At 40.6% G+C, this 14775-nt stretch overlaps 1 protein-coding gene across 1 annotated transcript; it reads right to left on the bottom strand.

Annotated features, from left to right (window-relative positions):
• Positions 1-8666, bottom strand: LOC124281682. Its single transcript, XM_046717633.1, has 2 exons — positions 8604-8666; positions 1-1436 (listed from the first exon to the last, which is right to left on the bottom strand). The coding sequence occupies exons 1-2, from the start codon at positions 8626-8628 to the stop codon at positions 49-51; spliced, it is 1413 nt and encodes a 470-aa protein (XP_046573589.1). The 5' UTR covers positions 8629-8666; the 3' UTR covers positions 1-48.
• Between the last annotated feature and the right edge of the window lie 6109 nt (positions 8667-14775).

Genomic DNA, 14775 nt, shown 5'->3' with positions numbered 1-14775 from the left:
TCATGTCGCTGACATTTATTGACAATGGAATCTCTACACTCAACAAGATTACATGCGGGTGAGACACACATAGTCAGTAAGGAAGTCCAGCATCGCTCGGCCAGCCTCATCCAGGACGTCAGTCTCAGCATTGACCCTGTTCAGTTCTTGAACCGCCTCCGGCAACGTCTGGACTAGTTCTGCAGCTCTGTTGATGAAACCGGCTCTGGTGTGGAAGGTGATGAGACCAGCTGATACATAGGCAGCATGTAGAGACTTGTCGTAGGGGCGAGGTTTACGTCTGATAGAAGACATTGCTTTGGCGTCTGGGAGGCGGGACACATCCTTGTAGCCTCTGTGGACGAGCTCAGCATAAAACAGTGTGATGTGGATGAACTCGTGAACGAGTTGTTCTGCCATCACAGGTACTGTCCAGTCTTCTTGCGGATTCAACCATATCAGCCCTAAGGCAGAATTAGCTGACCCACTGATGTGCGTGGCAGCTTCATCCTTGGCAAAGGCAATGCAAGAAATCATTTGAACCATTGCGCTATGCAGTTCCGTGTGGGTCTTGTTTATTAAATTCAGTGCCTCGGTAGCCAGTAGTCGTATATATTCTTGTTCCTCCTTAGTGTAGAGGTGTTTGGCTGCTTTCACATATGACTTTGAAAGCGGTACAAGGCGTGATCTGTTCAATCCCTCTACCACATCTTCGTCCCCAAAGCTAAACATTATCTGGTTTCCTTTTACAGGGAGACGTATGGCTTGTAAATCTTGAAGTTCCTCAAAAAGATCTAATTTTAAAGTTTCATTGCTTTCAGTGATAATTATATTTGTCAACCCATAAGCAGCCAAACGTTGGTTCATTACATTTATGTCAAACCGGAAGGGCCAGAACAGATTCATAAAATCTGGAGTCTTCCCGAGCAGAGTTATGTCTGAATGGTGAGTTGACATCGGTACGTTGGGTGATTCATCACATCTGTCAGGTAAAGCGCTAAGAACATCGCTCCATGACTTGAAAGAAGTATTAATGTCACTACTGATCGTTTGTCGAAGATCTGAAACTTCACGGAACCATGCCAGAATGTCAGGGCTCTGTATAATTGTATTATCTCTTTTTTCCAAAATGGATCCCAGTGACCTTTCATCTGCTTTCAGTGTGTCAGACAGTCCTTTCAAAATATCTTTTACCACAATCAAACCTATGTCTCTTTCTAATGCAGAGGCTTGCTGTGAACGCTTCGAAACATCTTCGCCTATCCATTTGCTGATTTTTAGTTTGTCGAACTGCTTTTCAATGACTCCTTTGAAGTTTTCAACCATGTAATTCTTGAAATATTCTTTCATGTTGTCGTGTAGAGTACCTTTGAAGCCATGTTGTATTTCCTTCGGGAGAATACCAGTGACGAACGTTGACAGACACAAGAGGAACAGCAGAGTTCTTAGTTCCATACCTATGGGAAAACATGTTCTGATTACATACATTTATGTCCACAAAATGATCGATATCGTGCTATAGAAGGGAATAGAGACAAACTACATTTATGTAAAGAGCACATTTCGTTATTCAGGTGACATGTTCATGATGAATTGCGAATCGTAGATTAGACTGTGTATGAATTTTGTAGCTTTTTTAAGTTATACATTGTGAAATAAGTCAAGATCTTATGTCTTTCAAATCTTGCCGTTTCCGTACTTTACTTGTCATAATTACTTGAACACGATGCAAGATACTTTAAGTCCTCTGCTCATGACAATTTCTTGAACACAATGCAAGATACTTTAAATCCTCTGCTCATGACAATATTTAATTTCTTGATAGAAAGATTAACACATACATGTAATTGTAAATAGGTTCTCCAGATAGTGTGTTACATATGAACTGATACCCATCTTATTCCTCTTTCGTATATTCATTAGATATGTTACACTGAGCATTAATCATGCACCACCTGAATCCAAGGGCAATTTGCGAACATTTGGTCCAATCAGACCACCATAACCAAGCATACTAGAATGCATAAGTAGACACGGGCTTCAAAACCCTATCGGTCATATGTTCAAGTTCTGCTGTGCTCCAAGCACATTCTGGTGTATATTGCAGTGTGTACACTACAGTTTTCTAAACTGATTTGCAAGATGACAGTATTAACAATTAATGTTTCTTGACATGGCAACACGGTGCTGAAGTCAACATTAACCACATGGTTATTAGTCGACACTTGAGTGAGTGAGTGAGTTAAGATTTAAAGTCACATCGGCAATATTTCAGCCATATCTTGACTAAAACTAGTTCTAAATTTATAATACATACATATAACATATAAAACCCTGTCAACGAAGGAGAGCAAAACCACTATATTATCACAGATTGAGTTAAAACTAGCTAGCATATATCTTTAAAAGGAGAAAATTATTTCTGGACAATACAATGTAAAATTGGGCTATAGATCGCCAACAACTGAAGGTAGATCACCAAGTGGACATTTGAGGAATCATGTAGCCATTGGTGAAGTGAACGATGGTCCAATACCTGGAAGATTGATGACGGTGATGGTCGAGTCTTAATTCGTTTGTCAAGACGCAATCTCATGACATATCCCGAAATACTGTGCCGAGAATGGAGAGTGGGAGTTCAAGTCTCCACCTGAACCATTAGAGGGAAGCAACTGGTCAGAGGGACGCCCCTTCCTTACAGACACAGACAGACATAGTGCTCAGTGTGGTGTACGTTTTCTGTATGACTGCAACTTGGATTTCATTACCGCAAACGGGTGACTCATAGTCAGCATTATCAATAGAAGTGCCACATTTTGATAACCATCCCCATCACTCAGTGGTGCAGGTGGACATCTTGGATCTCGTTAAAGGGTTATCAATAGAAGTGCCGTCCTGATAATATTTTGCCACCATCATCTGTCCAGTCATCATGGATTACAGCCTAGACCTCTACTTTCTCGAGCTGTTGTCGCCCATTCTGAGAAGAACACACTCGTTACATTACTATGGCCGGCAAGAAACTCTGATGCAAACCCATCGATAAATTTTTGGCCTATCCATATTCAAACTGGAGATCCCTTCATTCAAAATCTGCAGGAACTGACGCAGGCAGGAGGAAACTGACAGATGTTATCCGTGTTATCCAAGTACAGGTGAGGACGTCAGTGATAGTTCATACAATCACAACAACCAATATTTGAGATATATGTCACATTCAGACTGGTGTTGTAGTCATGGTGACCGCGATGATATTCCCCATTTATGTATTCCTCTCAGATTGCAAAAAAAGTGGTATCAAATATAAATTTCAGTTTTGTGTTTCCTTTAATGCGAGTAAAATATATCACAGTTTTTGTTTTATTTTAATACGTGAATTTGGGTTTTCGGTGTATAAGCAACATGTGGTGCTTGATTAATGCTCATGAATCTTGTGAACCCCCTCACTTCCTGGTTGTTTTAATGTCATCTGGGTCCAGATGAAAAATGCATCTTAGTTTTATAAATATTGATCATATCTAGATGAAGTTCTGAAAGAAACTATCACTATTTCAAACTTTCCGTTTATTAACGGTGTTTAACCTCCCCACTCTCTTTATTCTACCGACAGAAGAGGATATGCATTCGCTTTTAACGAACACTTCACAAAAACAAAATAATATACTGAGTAAGTGTTATTTTCCCTTTTTGACCTCACAGAATCTGTTTCGGCGGATGGTCAACCCAGATTATCCCCTGGCTCTTGTAATAGCCGTTGTACAAAAACTGGAGCTTGAGATTATATTTATTAAATTATATACGAGTAACCCTTCATAAAAACCCTTCATAAAATTTGATAAATATTGTTCATTGGGTAACATTTTGAATATATTTCTTTCAGTTACAATGTGACTTTCTGCTTCTTGTCCAAATGCTCACAAGAACAAAACGATCATTGGCCATTCGTACTGTATAAATAGTTCCAAGTGTATCGTTCGTTCGACCCTCTCTGATCTCGAGGTTTAACTTATTCTGTTCCTTTTCAGCAACAAGTCTCTTTAATGAATGTCACAGGATGCACGTATAGCACTAAGCCCGCACTTTGTGACCTAACGTAAATAAGCCGCCATAGATAGAATGCTGAGAATTCATCTCAACTGATTCAATCAAACAAAGAGTATTTTTAGATACATACACAGAGGCAAAAGTTATTGCGACATGGAGTTGTTTCATTGGTCATTCATTGTGAATGAATTTTGGGATTTGACCTAGAGAAAGAGTGTGTTGAAATGGTCGACATTGCAGGAAATTGCAAGAAGCATGACATGTACAAGAAAAAATAGCCTGCAATGTCCCGTAATGTAGTCCTAAGAAGTGCAAAAGTCAGTAAAACACAGTCATCGATTCATCGGTTTGAAACAAGTTTGACCAGCCACGTCTAGCGGGGAAATAACAAATTTCGACCTGCCATGCTGAGGAAGCACTTCTGTCAGGTACCTTGCAGCATGATCCAACGTCAATGGAAGCAGCAAACAATCACGTTATACAGTACCCGTAGTTGCCACCCACCAGTAACAACCCCATCTAAAGGTCGATGGATTCACACCACTCCAGCAGTCTTTCCAGCCGCCCATTCCATACCTGGCAACAGAGGTGTATCTGCCAGAATAGCTCGGCGTCTATGGCATTCTGACGACCGGTTGTGATGCCAGAATAACGACGTCGACGTTTTCAGTATGACCGACCACCCTTCTGATGGGGTGCAGGTGAGTGGAGAAGAGTTCTCTTCACCTACGTGTCACGTTTCCTTTTCATTGTGCTTACGGCACAGGTGAACGGGTGAACGTTTCATCAGGCCATATGTTCTGGGAGGGGATCGTTTTTGAGGCGGGGGTATAATAATCATGGATGGGACAACAGCTGCAAGGACACTAAAGGTTTTGACTTAGGGGAACATTAATGCTGTGTCCACTGATTTGTCACGCGTTGAACACGGTTGGGGGACCAACGTTTACTATGCCATCCGAATCCAGGAATGCAGGAACTCCGTCAAATCCCTCCTCGGATATGGAATGATCATACCCAGGACTTCTACACACTGTTTGTGTTGTGACTCCTGTGTTGTGGCTCATTAGCATGTGCTAGGTGTTTTTAAGGACTGTTCGTGACCATATCTTGAAACAGTTCTCTTCACACCCAATAACATTATCTTTGCGTTTTAACAATGTTTGTTACTATTGTATGCAAATGACTGAATGATGGGCCTGTGGCCTTTTACTGAATAAACTTGTCTGTCTGTCTGTTTGTATTTCAGATTTTGCCCTCAAGTATATGGTACAGTGAGAGTTACCTCAAGTCATATGCACACTATTCGAACTGGGTGTGTCTATGGTTTTTGGAAGATAACCACGTTTCACAAACGGGGTAGCCTAGTGGGTAAAGCGTTTGCTCGTCACAACGAGGACCCGGGTTCGATTCCCCACTTGGGTACAATGTGTGAAGCCCATTCCTGGTGTCCCCCGACGTGATGTTGCTGGAATATTGTTAAAAGGGCCTAAAACCAAACTCACTCACTCACGTTCCACAAACAAAGAACATTGTAATGAAGGGAAGCATACTTACTTGAAGGAAACTCACCCTGACTGCCTACAGATTGTAGGTATAGTGATATGTATAGACCCTGAAAGTAGTGATAAAGAGTACCTTTCGTTGATAAATACCTGTCATACTTCCCACGCCGATAACTACTTCTTAAAAAACATAAACAGACACTTTTGAAGCTAATGCAAATTAAAAATCGCCAGATTAGCATATTGTGGTAGTGAACGGTCCATGCATCGAGTTCCACAGCAAGAATTGCCAATGCTGCTAAAGCAGGAGCACCTGCTGGTGATAAATATCTGTCATATTCCCATACAAAGTACTTTTCAACTTCTTAAAAGACGTAAATAGACACCTTCAAACATGGATACAAATATAAATCAACGGATAAGCATGTTATGGAAGGGAACGGTCCAGGCATCCAGAATGGCACACGCTGCCATAGTTAGGTAATCACACTGGCATGACTCCTGCATGGTGAATTCGGGTCATGTTGACATTGAGGCTCTCTCAAGAATCCCTAAACAGTCCATAATTTTTAAATAAATTCAAAATTTTAAATGTTAAAGCTCGGTATACGTTTAAGCAAAATAAACACCAGTCTTGGCGAACTTATGCTTCAAAGATAAAATCAAGTACGCCAATATCAAAAGAATGGAATGGTGATTTTCTTGTGGATTTTGTGGATTCATCTGCCCATTCTGATAATAAAGTGTCTTCACCCCTACCAGTCTGTTTTCAAGTGCTGGTTACAATTCGAAAAGGTATGAAACATTGTTTGTCACCGGAAGTACTAGCCGACACCTACTTACGGGCCCTGTGGTCAATGGTACTGCGATCTTTACGGAAACCACATTGGATATTTGTGATGGAAGTATTGGATTCCAAGTACCTAATTGTTATTAACTATGCGTTCCATGGTTTTGCAAACGCAGCTAGTCAGTGAAATAGGTTTGGGTATGGGTACAATTATGGCATTACGCCAGGATAAAGGGAATCTACCAGAGGTCTAAATTTCATCACATATACCTAATGAAGTTTCTAAACATGGTTCTAGTAAATGTTTCAAGTGTTGATAATGTATGTTATCACCTCCTGAAGCAATGTCATACGCTTGGGTATGTAATTGTTCCCATACCCAAACCTATTTCACTGACTAGCTGCGTTTGCAAAACCATGGAATGCATAGTTAATAACAATTAGGTACTTGGAATCCAATACTTCCATCACAAATATCCAATGTGGTTTCCGTAAAGATCGCAGTACCATTGACCACAGGGCCCGTAAGTAGATCTCGGCTAGTACTTCCGGTGACAAACAATGTTTCATACCTTTTCGAATTGTAACCAGCACTTGAAAACAGACTGGTAGGGGTGAAGACACTTTATTATCAGAATGGGCAGATGAATCCACAAAATCCACAAGAAAATCACCCGGCAACATTTGAAATGTTATAAATGGACAGGAAACATCATCCATCCTAGCGAAATGGTTATGTAGAATAACAAATAGATCATAATCATATTTTACTGGTTGCATTCATTAAAATATAGTTAATGTCACAAATACACACACCACGGCCACAAAATTCACACAGTGTACTGCAATAATAGAAACTGTTCAACCTTACCCATTTATGGAATGGAGGTTTTCAGTATCTACCCTTTTGGCACCTGCAAACAACATTTGCCACTTTTCCACAATTACAAAGGCATACACTAAAAGTAACGGTACATGTTATGCTATAAATAATTAAGTTACTAATTATTTGTAGTATTTCATAAGTTATATTCAAACTTATATTAACTTTTACTGTCTCTTGGTTAGGCCTGGATAGGAAATAGAACATGGGTTTTTCTCTCTCTGAGTAGACCGTCGTTCCACTAATTGAAAGCAGCGGTCAAATCGAAATTGGCACCCTTGAAGAGCAACCTCTTCGTGGTGAGTGCTGGGTAACGCTAATAGCTCTTTCCCCCGTGTGGGCCCGAGGGCATATGTACTACCGTCCAAAAGAAAGTATACCACATATTTTTGCCGTTTAAAATCTTAAATTTGAACCTCGATCCAGGAAAATTTACAGAAACATGTGACAAGGTTCTGACTACTTATGTGTAATGACAAATTTCTCGTCTCGCAAACTGTCTCGCTCAAATGCTCATTTTGAAAAAAGTAACATGCGCGTGCTCCACAAAATGCACGTGCAGAAAAACCGTATAAAAGCAGCTGGGCATTGTCACAGAATAAAAAAGCACACAAGAAACATGCCACGCCTGATCGCAGTAAAGAAAGAGATAGCCGTAGGAATGGCCCGACAAGGAGCGTCACATGCCCTCATCGCGAGAACCTTGGCTGCACCCTGGTATGCATCACCAGGTTGTTTCAGCGTCTCCGCAAGACAGGGCAGACAGTAGACAGGCCGAGAAGTGGGAGACCGCGGAGGATCACGCCCCAGGAGGACCGATACATCCGGGTAATCCACCTCAGGAACCACTTCATCCCGGCAACAGCAACGGCAACAACGGCACATCGTATCAGTCGACAGACAGTATCACGAAGACTGCGTGAACATGGTATTCGAGCATGACGTCCATACCGTGTGGTGGTACTGACACAATAACATCGGCGTAAGAGGCTCCAGTGGGGAAGACAAGTTCGACGTTGGCAAGTCCGAGACTGGTCACGTGTCCTCTTTTCGGATGAGAGCAGGTTCTGCGTATTCACAGCTGATGGCCGTCAACGTATCTACAGACGTAGTAGAGAACGTTTAGCTCCTAACTGTATCCAGGAAGTTCTGGTGTATGGTGGAGGTGGTGTTATGGTGTGTGTGTGTTGGGGGAGGGGATGTGGTTTACTGAAAACAAGGCTAGTCATCATTCGTGGCAACCTTACTGCACAGAGGTACAGGTATGACATTCTGTGACCGATAGTCCTTCCACTCATTCACCAACAGCCACGCGGCATTGTCTTCCAACACGATAACGCAAAACCTCATACCGCCAGACTGACAGGAGACTACATTAACAACATGAACGTCCACGTCTTACCTTGGCCAGCGTGTTCACCAGACATGAACCCTATCGAGCATTTGTGGCAGATTAGGAACAGACCAGTAACCCCAGTCAACGTGCAACAGCTGGAACAGTGCCTGAATGTCGCCTGGCAACAGATTCCACGCAACGTCATTAAACGCTTGACGTCATCCTTACGCCGACGTATTGTTGCTTGTGTCGATGCTCAAGGAGGACATACTCGCTACTGAGGCAGTACATGGCTCTAAATTGTGTACCAGGCAATTTGAAAAACTTTCTGTTTGTTCAGTTTTATTGTTCTGATCCATTTTTGGCTTCATGATGATATATTTGTATTTGATTGTACAACTCCAATTTAGTAATTTGCCTAGAGTCCTATGTCCAGAAGGCAGTAGCTCATGGGCAAATCTGGTGGAATAATTACTGTTCATTATTCTGCTTGAGTATATCATCCGGGATTCCTTGGTGCTGCAAGTTGGAAATCCTCTTGCGATCAGCATGATACTCCGTGGTGGGTGGGGGAGCTCGGATGACGAATCAAAATAAACCCAACATGGCTTACGAAACCCCAAACAAAAAAAGCGAAACGTCCACTCGATAATGAAGACGACCAACAGGGACCCTTCAAAATCCGTTGACTACTGGCCTCGCATCCTGATTCCTGAGCCTCTTGATAAAACTCCATTGGAGCTAAATCCGTTTGCAATATCAAAGGGTGTCTACGGCATAGCAGGTGAAATTAAAAACATTAAACGCTTGCGTTCAGGATCTCTCTTACTTGAGTGCCATAGAAAACAGCAAGCAACCAACCTGCTGTCAACAGAGATGTTATGGTCTGAACACCAGTAAAGGTATTGTACGAGACAGAGATCGTCTGTTTGCAGATATGACGGAAATTGAAATTGTAACTGAGATGAAAGATCAAGGAGCCCTCTACGTGAAAAAGATTTACAACCCGTAAAAATAATGAAACTGTGCAAACTAATACATATCTCTTTTTTTTCTCAGCGCCGAATCAATCAGTCAAGGCAGGTTACTGCAATGTAAATGTTGACGTGTACATCCCAAGTCCTCTGCAGTGTTTCAAATGCCAGAAATACGGACATGGTGTGAATACTTGCACATTGTCTGTTACATGTGCTCATTGTGGAGAAGAAGCACATGTAACAGAAGACTGTGACAGTAGTTTCAAGAAATGCACCAACTGCCTCGGATATCATTCATCCTTTTCCAAGGAATGTCCTATTTGAAAAAAAAACCAGATAGAGATCAATAGAATTAAATTCACTAGAAATATAAGCTTTGCTGAAGCTAAAAAGCTTGTACAGTCCAGTGACAATACTGAAACCTATGCCACCATCGCCAAGATACAACCTGAAACAACTGCAAAAGGAAATATTGTAACTACAACGTCACATTTCTTTCAAACAGACTGGACATGGATCGACTCTTATAGTCCTAACTTGTTTCCCCTCCACAGCCCACTCAGACAGCGACTTCACTTCCTGATCAACAAAGGCTCTCTCAGCAACAGTCATCTTCTGTTCAAAAACCTCAATCTCAACCGGAAAGAGAAGCAAACAGTAAAATCCAAAACAAAACGAAGAACAGAAACATCAAAAACAAATCGAGCCCCTAAAGGGTCAGATAAATTAAAATTATATAATAAGTTTGGGTCACTGGAGGACATGGATGTGTATGATAGCATCTAGCCTAGGGCACATAGCTTGTCGCCCTCTAAGAATGAGCGGGGTAGATCCCCAATCAACCCACCTAAAAGATAGTGATTTCCAAAAATATAGTACAGTGGAATTGTAGAGGTCTAAGGGTTAACTGTAATGAATTACAGCTATTAGTCCAAGATTTTAACCCTTCGGCATTCTGTCTTCAGGAAACCTATCTGAAGCAGACGGATACTTTTAATTTACGTCATTACGAGCTATGTCAATATGTTTCACCTCCGGGTGACAGGGCCACTGGAGGAGCTTCAATACGTGTTAAGAAGGGTGTTATACATAGTGCTTAAACACTTCGAGCAAATGTCCAAGCCGTTGCTGTGCGACTCATTTTACACGTTGCTTTTACATTATGATCTCTATATATTCCGCCTTCAACACTTCAGCAGAATGATCTCCAAATTCTCTATGACCAACTCCCGAAACCCTGTATCATGTTGGGCGATATGAACGGCCACAGTCCGCTCTGGGGTAGTTCAGCAACAAATACCAAGGGTAAGGTACTGGAAGATTTTATCTCCAATAACGACCTATGTATACTCAATGATGAAAGAGGCACTTACCTGCACCCTGCAACCGGCACCGACTCTTCTTTAGATTTGTCTCTTGCAGACTCTGTCCTCCTCAATGAATTCGATTGGTTAGTCCACAATGATCTTTGTGGAAGTGACCACTTCCCAACTATCCTTTCAGAAGAAACTGCATCTGATTTTAAAAGCAAACTGGTCCTTGTTCGAAACTATATGCAAATCTAAACTGCGACCTGAATAGTTCAATGATGAAACTGATCCTGTTCAGAGAATAAAAGGCAAAGGATCAAAATCGGCTGTTCATCATCTTAAAGATGGTGATGATTTACTAACTGACAAATCTACAATTGCAAACATAATTGGCGACATTCATCATTTTTCAGAGATCAAAATAAAGATTACAATGAAGTGTTTTCATTACATGAGCTACATACAGCTTTTGAGCAAGCTCATGATCACACAGATCCATCAAATTACAGGCCGATATGTTTAACCTGCTGCGTCAGTAAAACCATGGAACGAATGGTAAATAACAGATTAAGTTGGTATCTTGAAACCAATATCTTAATAACAAATATACAATTTGGCTTCCGGAAAATCGTAGCACTATTGATCATTTAGTATGATTGGAATAGTATGCTAAGAATGCGAGTGCAACTAAACAACAGGTAGTATCAATCTTCTTTGATTTGGAGAAAGCCTACGATACTACCTGGAAATACGGCATTCTAAAAGATTTACATGATTTTGGTTTAAGGGGTCGTTTACCTCTTTTTATATCACAGTTTTTAACAGACAGGCATCTTTAAGTCCGAGTGGGTTCAACCATGTCTGATCATAATCAGGATCTGGTGTCCCACAAGGCAGTATTTTGTCTGTAATATTATTTAGTATTAAAATAAACAGTCTTTCAAGGGTTTTAAATGATTCAATCGATGGATGACTTTCCGTGGATGATTTTAATGTTTCGTGTCGTGGTAAAAACATGCATACAATAGGGAGGCAATTACAACTTTGTCTCAATAAAATTCATCAATGGTCACTTGAAAACGGTTTTTCTACATCCAGAACATATTGTATACATTTCTGTAGAAAATATAAACCGGACAAAGACGCAGAACTATTTTTAAATGGCACACCCATCAAGGTTGTAAAAGAGGCCAAGTTCTTGGGACTGTTTTTGACTCTCATCTGACTTTCTTACCACACATTAAGTACCTAAAAAGTAAATGTCTGAAGGCACTTGATTTGTTGAAAGTCGTGTTTAATTCGAAGTGGGGAGGGGATCGAGCTACCCTCCTACATTTATACTATCCCAAAAAAGAAACGCATAGACTAGAAATCTGTTGCGAAAATGTTGTATTTTCAAACATGTATAACTCATATAGACACAAATAGACTTTAGTGCATGATTTTTTACATCAGTTTAGAAGAAGGAAATGTATATACAACCAAGTGGATAATTTTAGATAACGGAGACGTTGTGCGCGATGGTGACGACGTAGCACGGTCCCGAAGTCGGGTCTCCTGGCTCTCAGTCCAATATCTCTCAACCTGTTCCCTACTGATTGACCGGATATCCTCCGAAGTCCAGGCACCCTGGCTGTTGTGCTTTCATCCGTGGCAGTACGATAACGCAAATGTAGTACCCGGATGTACCGATCTTGGGCTGCAGTGGTGACTCGAGGTCTGTCTGTACGGGGACGGTCATTTGTTATACCTGTTTGGTTGTAACGAGCTGCAAGCCGTGATATCGTGCTCAGACTAACATCCAGACGCCTGGCAACAGAAGATTGGTAATATCCAGTGTTCATTCTTTCAATGGTGATGTTCCGTGTCGCAGCGTCAAGACGTTGCGTAGTGATTTGACCTTGACACTCCTTCAAAACGAATGCCGATTTCCGCAAGTAATATGGATTTTTATAGTCAGGTAGTGCATCTCTTTGCTGCACAATTTCAACTGGAAGGTGATTTAGTTGCGTTGTGGCGATGCGTTTTTGTAAGAAATCTCATCAAAATCAACATTTTCAGGTAAAGTCGATTTTTTGTTTGTGCAATTGTGTAAAATCATGTTATAAACACTTGTGTTACATATTTTGACGATTGTTTGAGCACAATAGGTAATTAATAGATTTTTTAAAAATACAACACGCCTATGCGTTTCTTTTTTGGATAGTATATATCGATCACTGGTCCGTTCAAAACTTGATTATGGCTCCATCGTATATGGTGGAGCTTGCAAAAGCAACCTTAAAATTCTTGATTCTGTCCTTCACCAAGGTCTAAGTCTTTTATCCTTTAGAACTTCTCCTGTTGACAGCCTCTTACACAACGCCGTATAAAACTATCCTTGCAAAATATTATAAAACTGTACTCTAACAAATCAAACCCTGCATATAGCTGTGTCTTCAATCCCCTCTATGAGGATATATACAACAAGAAATCTTATCTTGCTCCGCCTCTTGGGTTCAGAATTAAACCATTCCTTTCTGCTGCCGGCATTGAGCTGGAACATTTTCCCGTCTTCTTTCTTCTCCTCCTTGGCAATTGGTTGAGCCACAAGTCGGCCTAACATTAACCACACATTAAAAAAAATCAGAAACCAATTAATTACAATATAAACAAGAATGTAATCAATAAATGAATAAATGTATTACATACAAATCCTTATGTACAGATGGGTCCAAGGATGGTGGCGCAGTGGTCTTGAGCCACTCTGATTGGATCTAGAACAATGTCTTTCTAGATTACCAGATTACAGCTCAATATTCATAGTAGAAGCAAACGCAATACTAACAGCTCTTAAATATATTAATAGACATCTTAAAAATAACAGTGTATCATATTTTCCGACTCTCTTTCGTGCCTTCAAGCTATTAAAAATCATTCTTGTAAGCGTCCACTTTTAATAGAAATTATGGAATTATATAATGATCTTGCTACTGGCCAATACGAAATCGTCTTCTGTTGGTTACCAAGCCACGTTGGCATTTCTGGTAACACAATGGCCGATCTTGCTGCTTAGGCAGCACTCAACAAATCTGTGACTCCACTTCTGATCCCATACTGCGATTGCAAAGCCGTCATTAGAACTTATATCCGAGATCTAATACAGAGGAAGTGGGACACTAATGCAGGTATCAATAAATTACATGCAATAAAACCCTATATTGGTTACACCTACTTGGGTTGTCAGTCCAGATATGAAGAAGTCATCATGCGACGATGTCGTATTGGCCATACAAGGTATACACATGAATATTTGTTAAAAGGTGAAGATCCTCCATTTTGCATCCCTTGTAATGGAAGAACCACGGTCAAGCATGTTCTGCTTGACTGTATTGATTTATCCATCACAAGGGATAAATATTATAATATCAAAGCAACTAGATCGGTAGTGGCTGTACCGTCAAGGGGGTTGAAGAAGCGTAAAATTATTGTCCTCCTGAGAGGGTACGTAAGTCCCAAAACGTCAAAGTCAATTTAGCTCTACCAAACTTTTAATCATAGAACAATCAGCACAATCGCCAACGGCTGAAGTGATGGTCTGAATCCGTCTAGGGTCCATGCAGGTAGCAAATGTATTGTAAGTCCCCTCGGACCCTAGTACGGTGATCTATCTTCAGTTGTTGGTGATCTATAGCCCGTTTTTATTTTGTATTGTCTGTAGTGATTTAGTTTTACGATAGCGTACTAGTTGTAAATTTTGATGACAGGTTTTTACATTCTGAATTTATTGATTTTAATATAATTGAAATAAATCAAATTGTTCTCGTCACGATATGGCTGAAATATTGCCGATGGACGCTAAATATTAACTCACTCACTCACTTACTATAAATAATTAAGTTACTAATTATTTGTGGTATTTCATAGGATTTATTCAAACATAATATAAATGACAACTTCTAGTTTTAGTTT

Source organism: Haliotis rubra, unplaced genomic scaffold (assembly GCF_003918875.1).
Source record: "Haliotis rubra isolate DU_JTF1 unplaced genomic scaffold, ASM391887v1 Scf288, whole genome shotgun sequence".
NCBI classification, from domain to species: domain Eukaryota; kingdom Metazoa; phylum Mollusca; class Gastropoda; order Lepetellida; family Haliotidae; genus Haliotis; species Haliotis rubra.
The sequence above is the reverse complement of the archived record's forward strand: the minus strand, read 5'-3'. Positions and strand labels throughout refer to the sequence as shown.

Excerpts from the sequence above, each read along its gene's own strand:
- LOC124281682 (XM_046717633.1), bottom strand. The coding sequence starts at position 8,628 with ATGTCTGGTGAACACGCTGGCCAAG. Across the intron at positions 1,437-8,603 it reads TGGTGAACACGCTGGCCAAG|GTATGGAACTAAGAACTCTG; the intron begins GTAAGACGTGGA and ends GTTTTCCCATAG.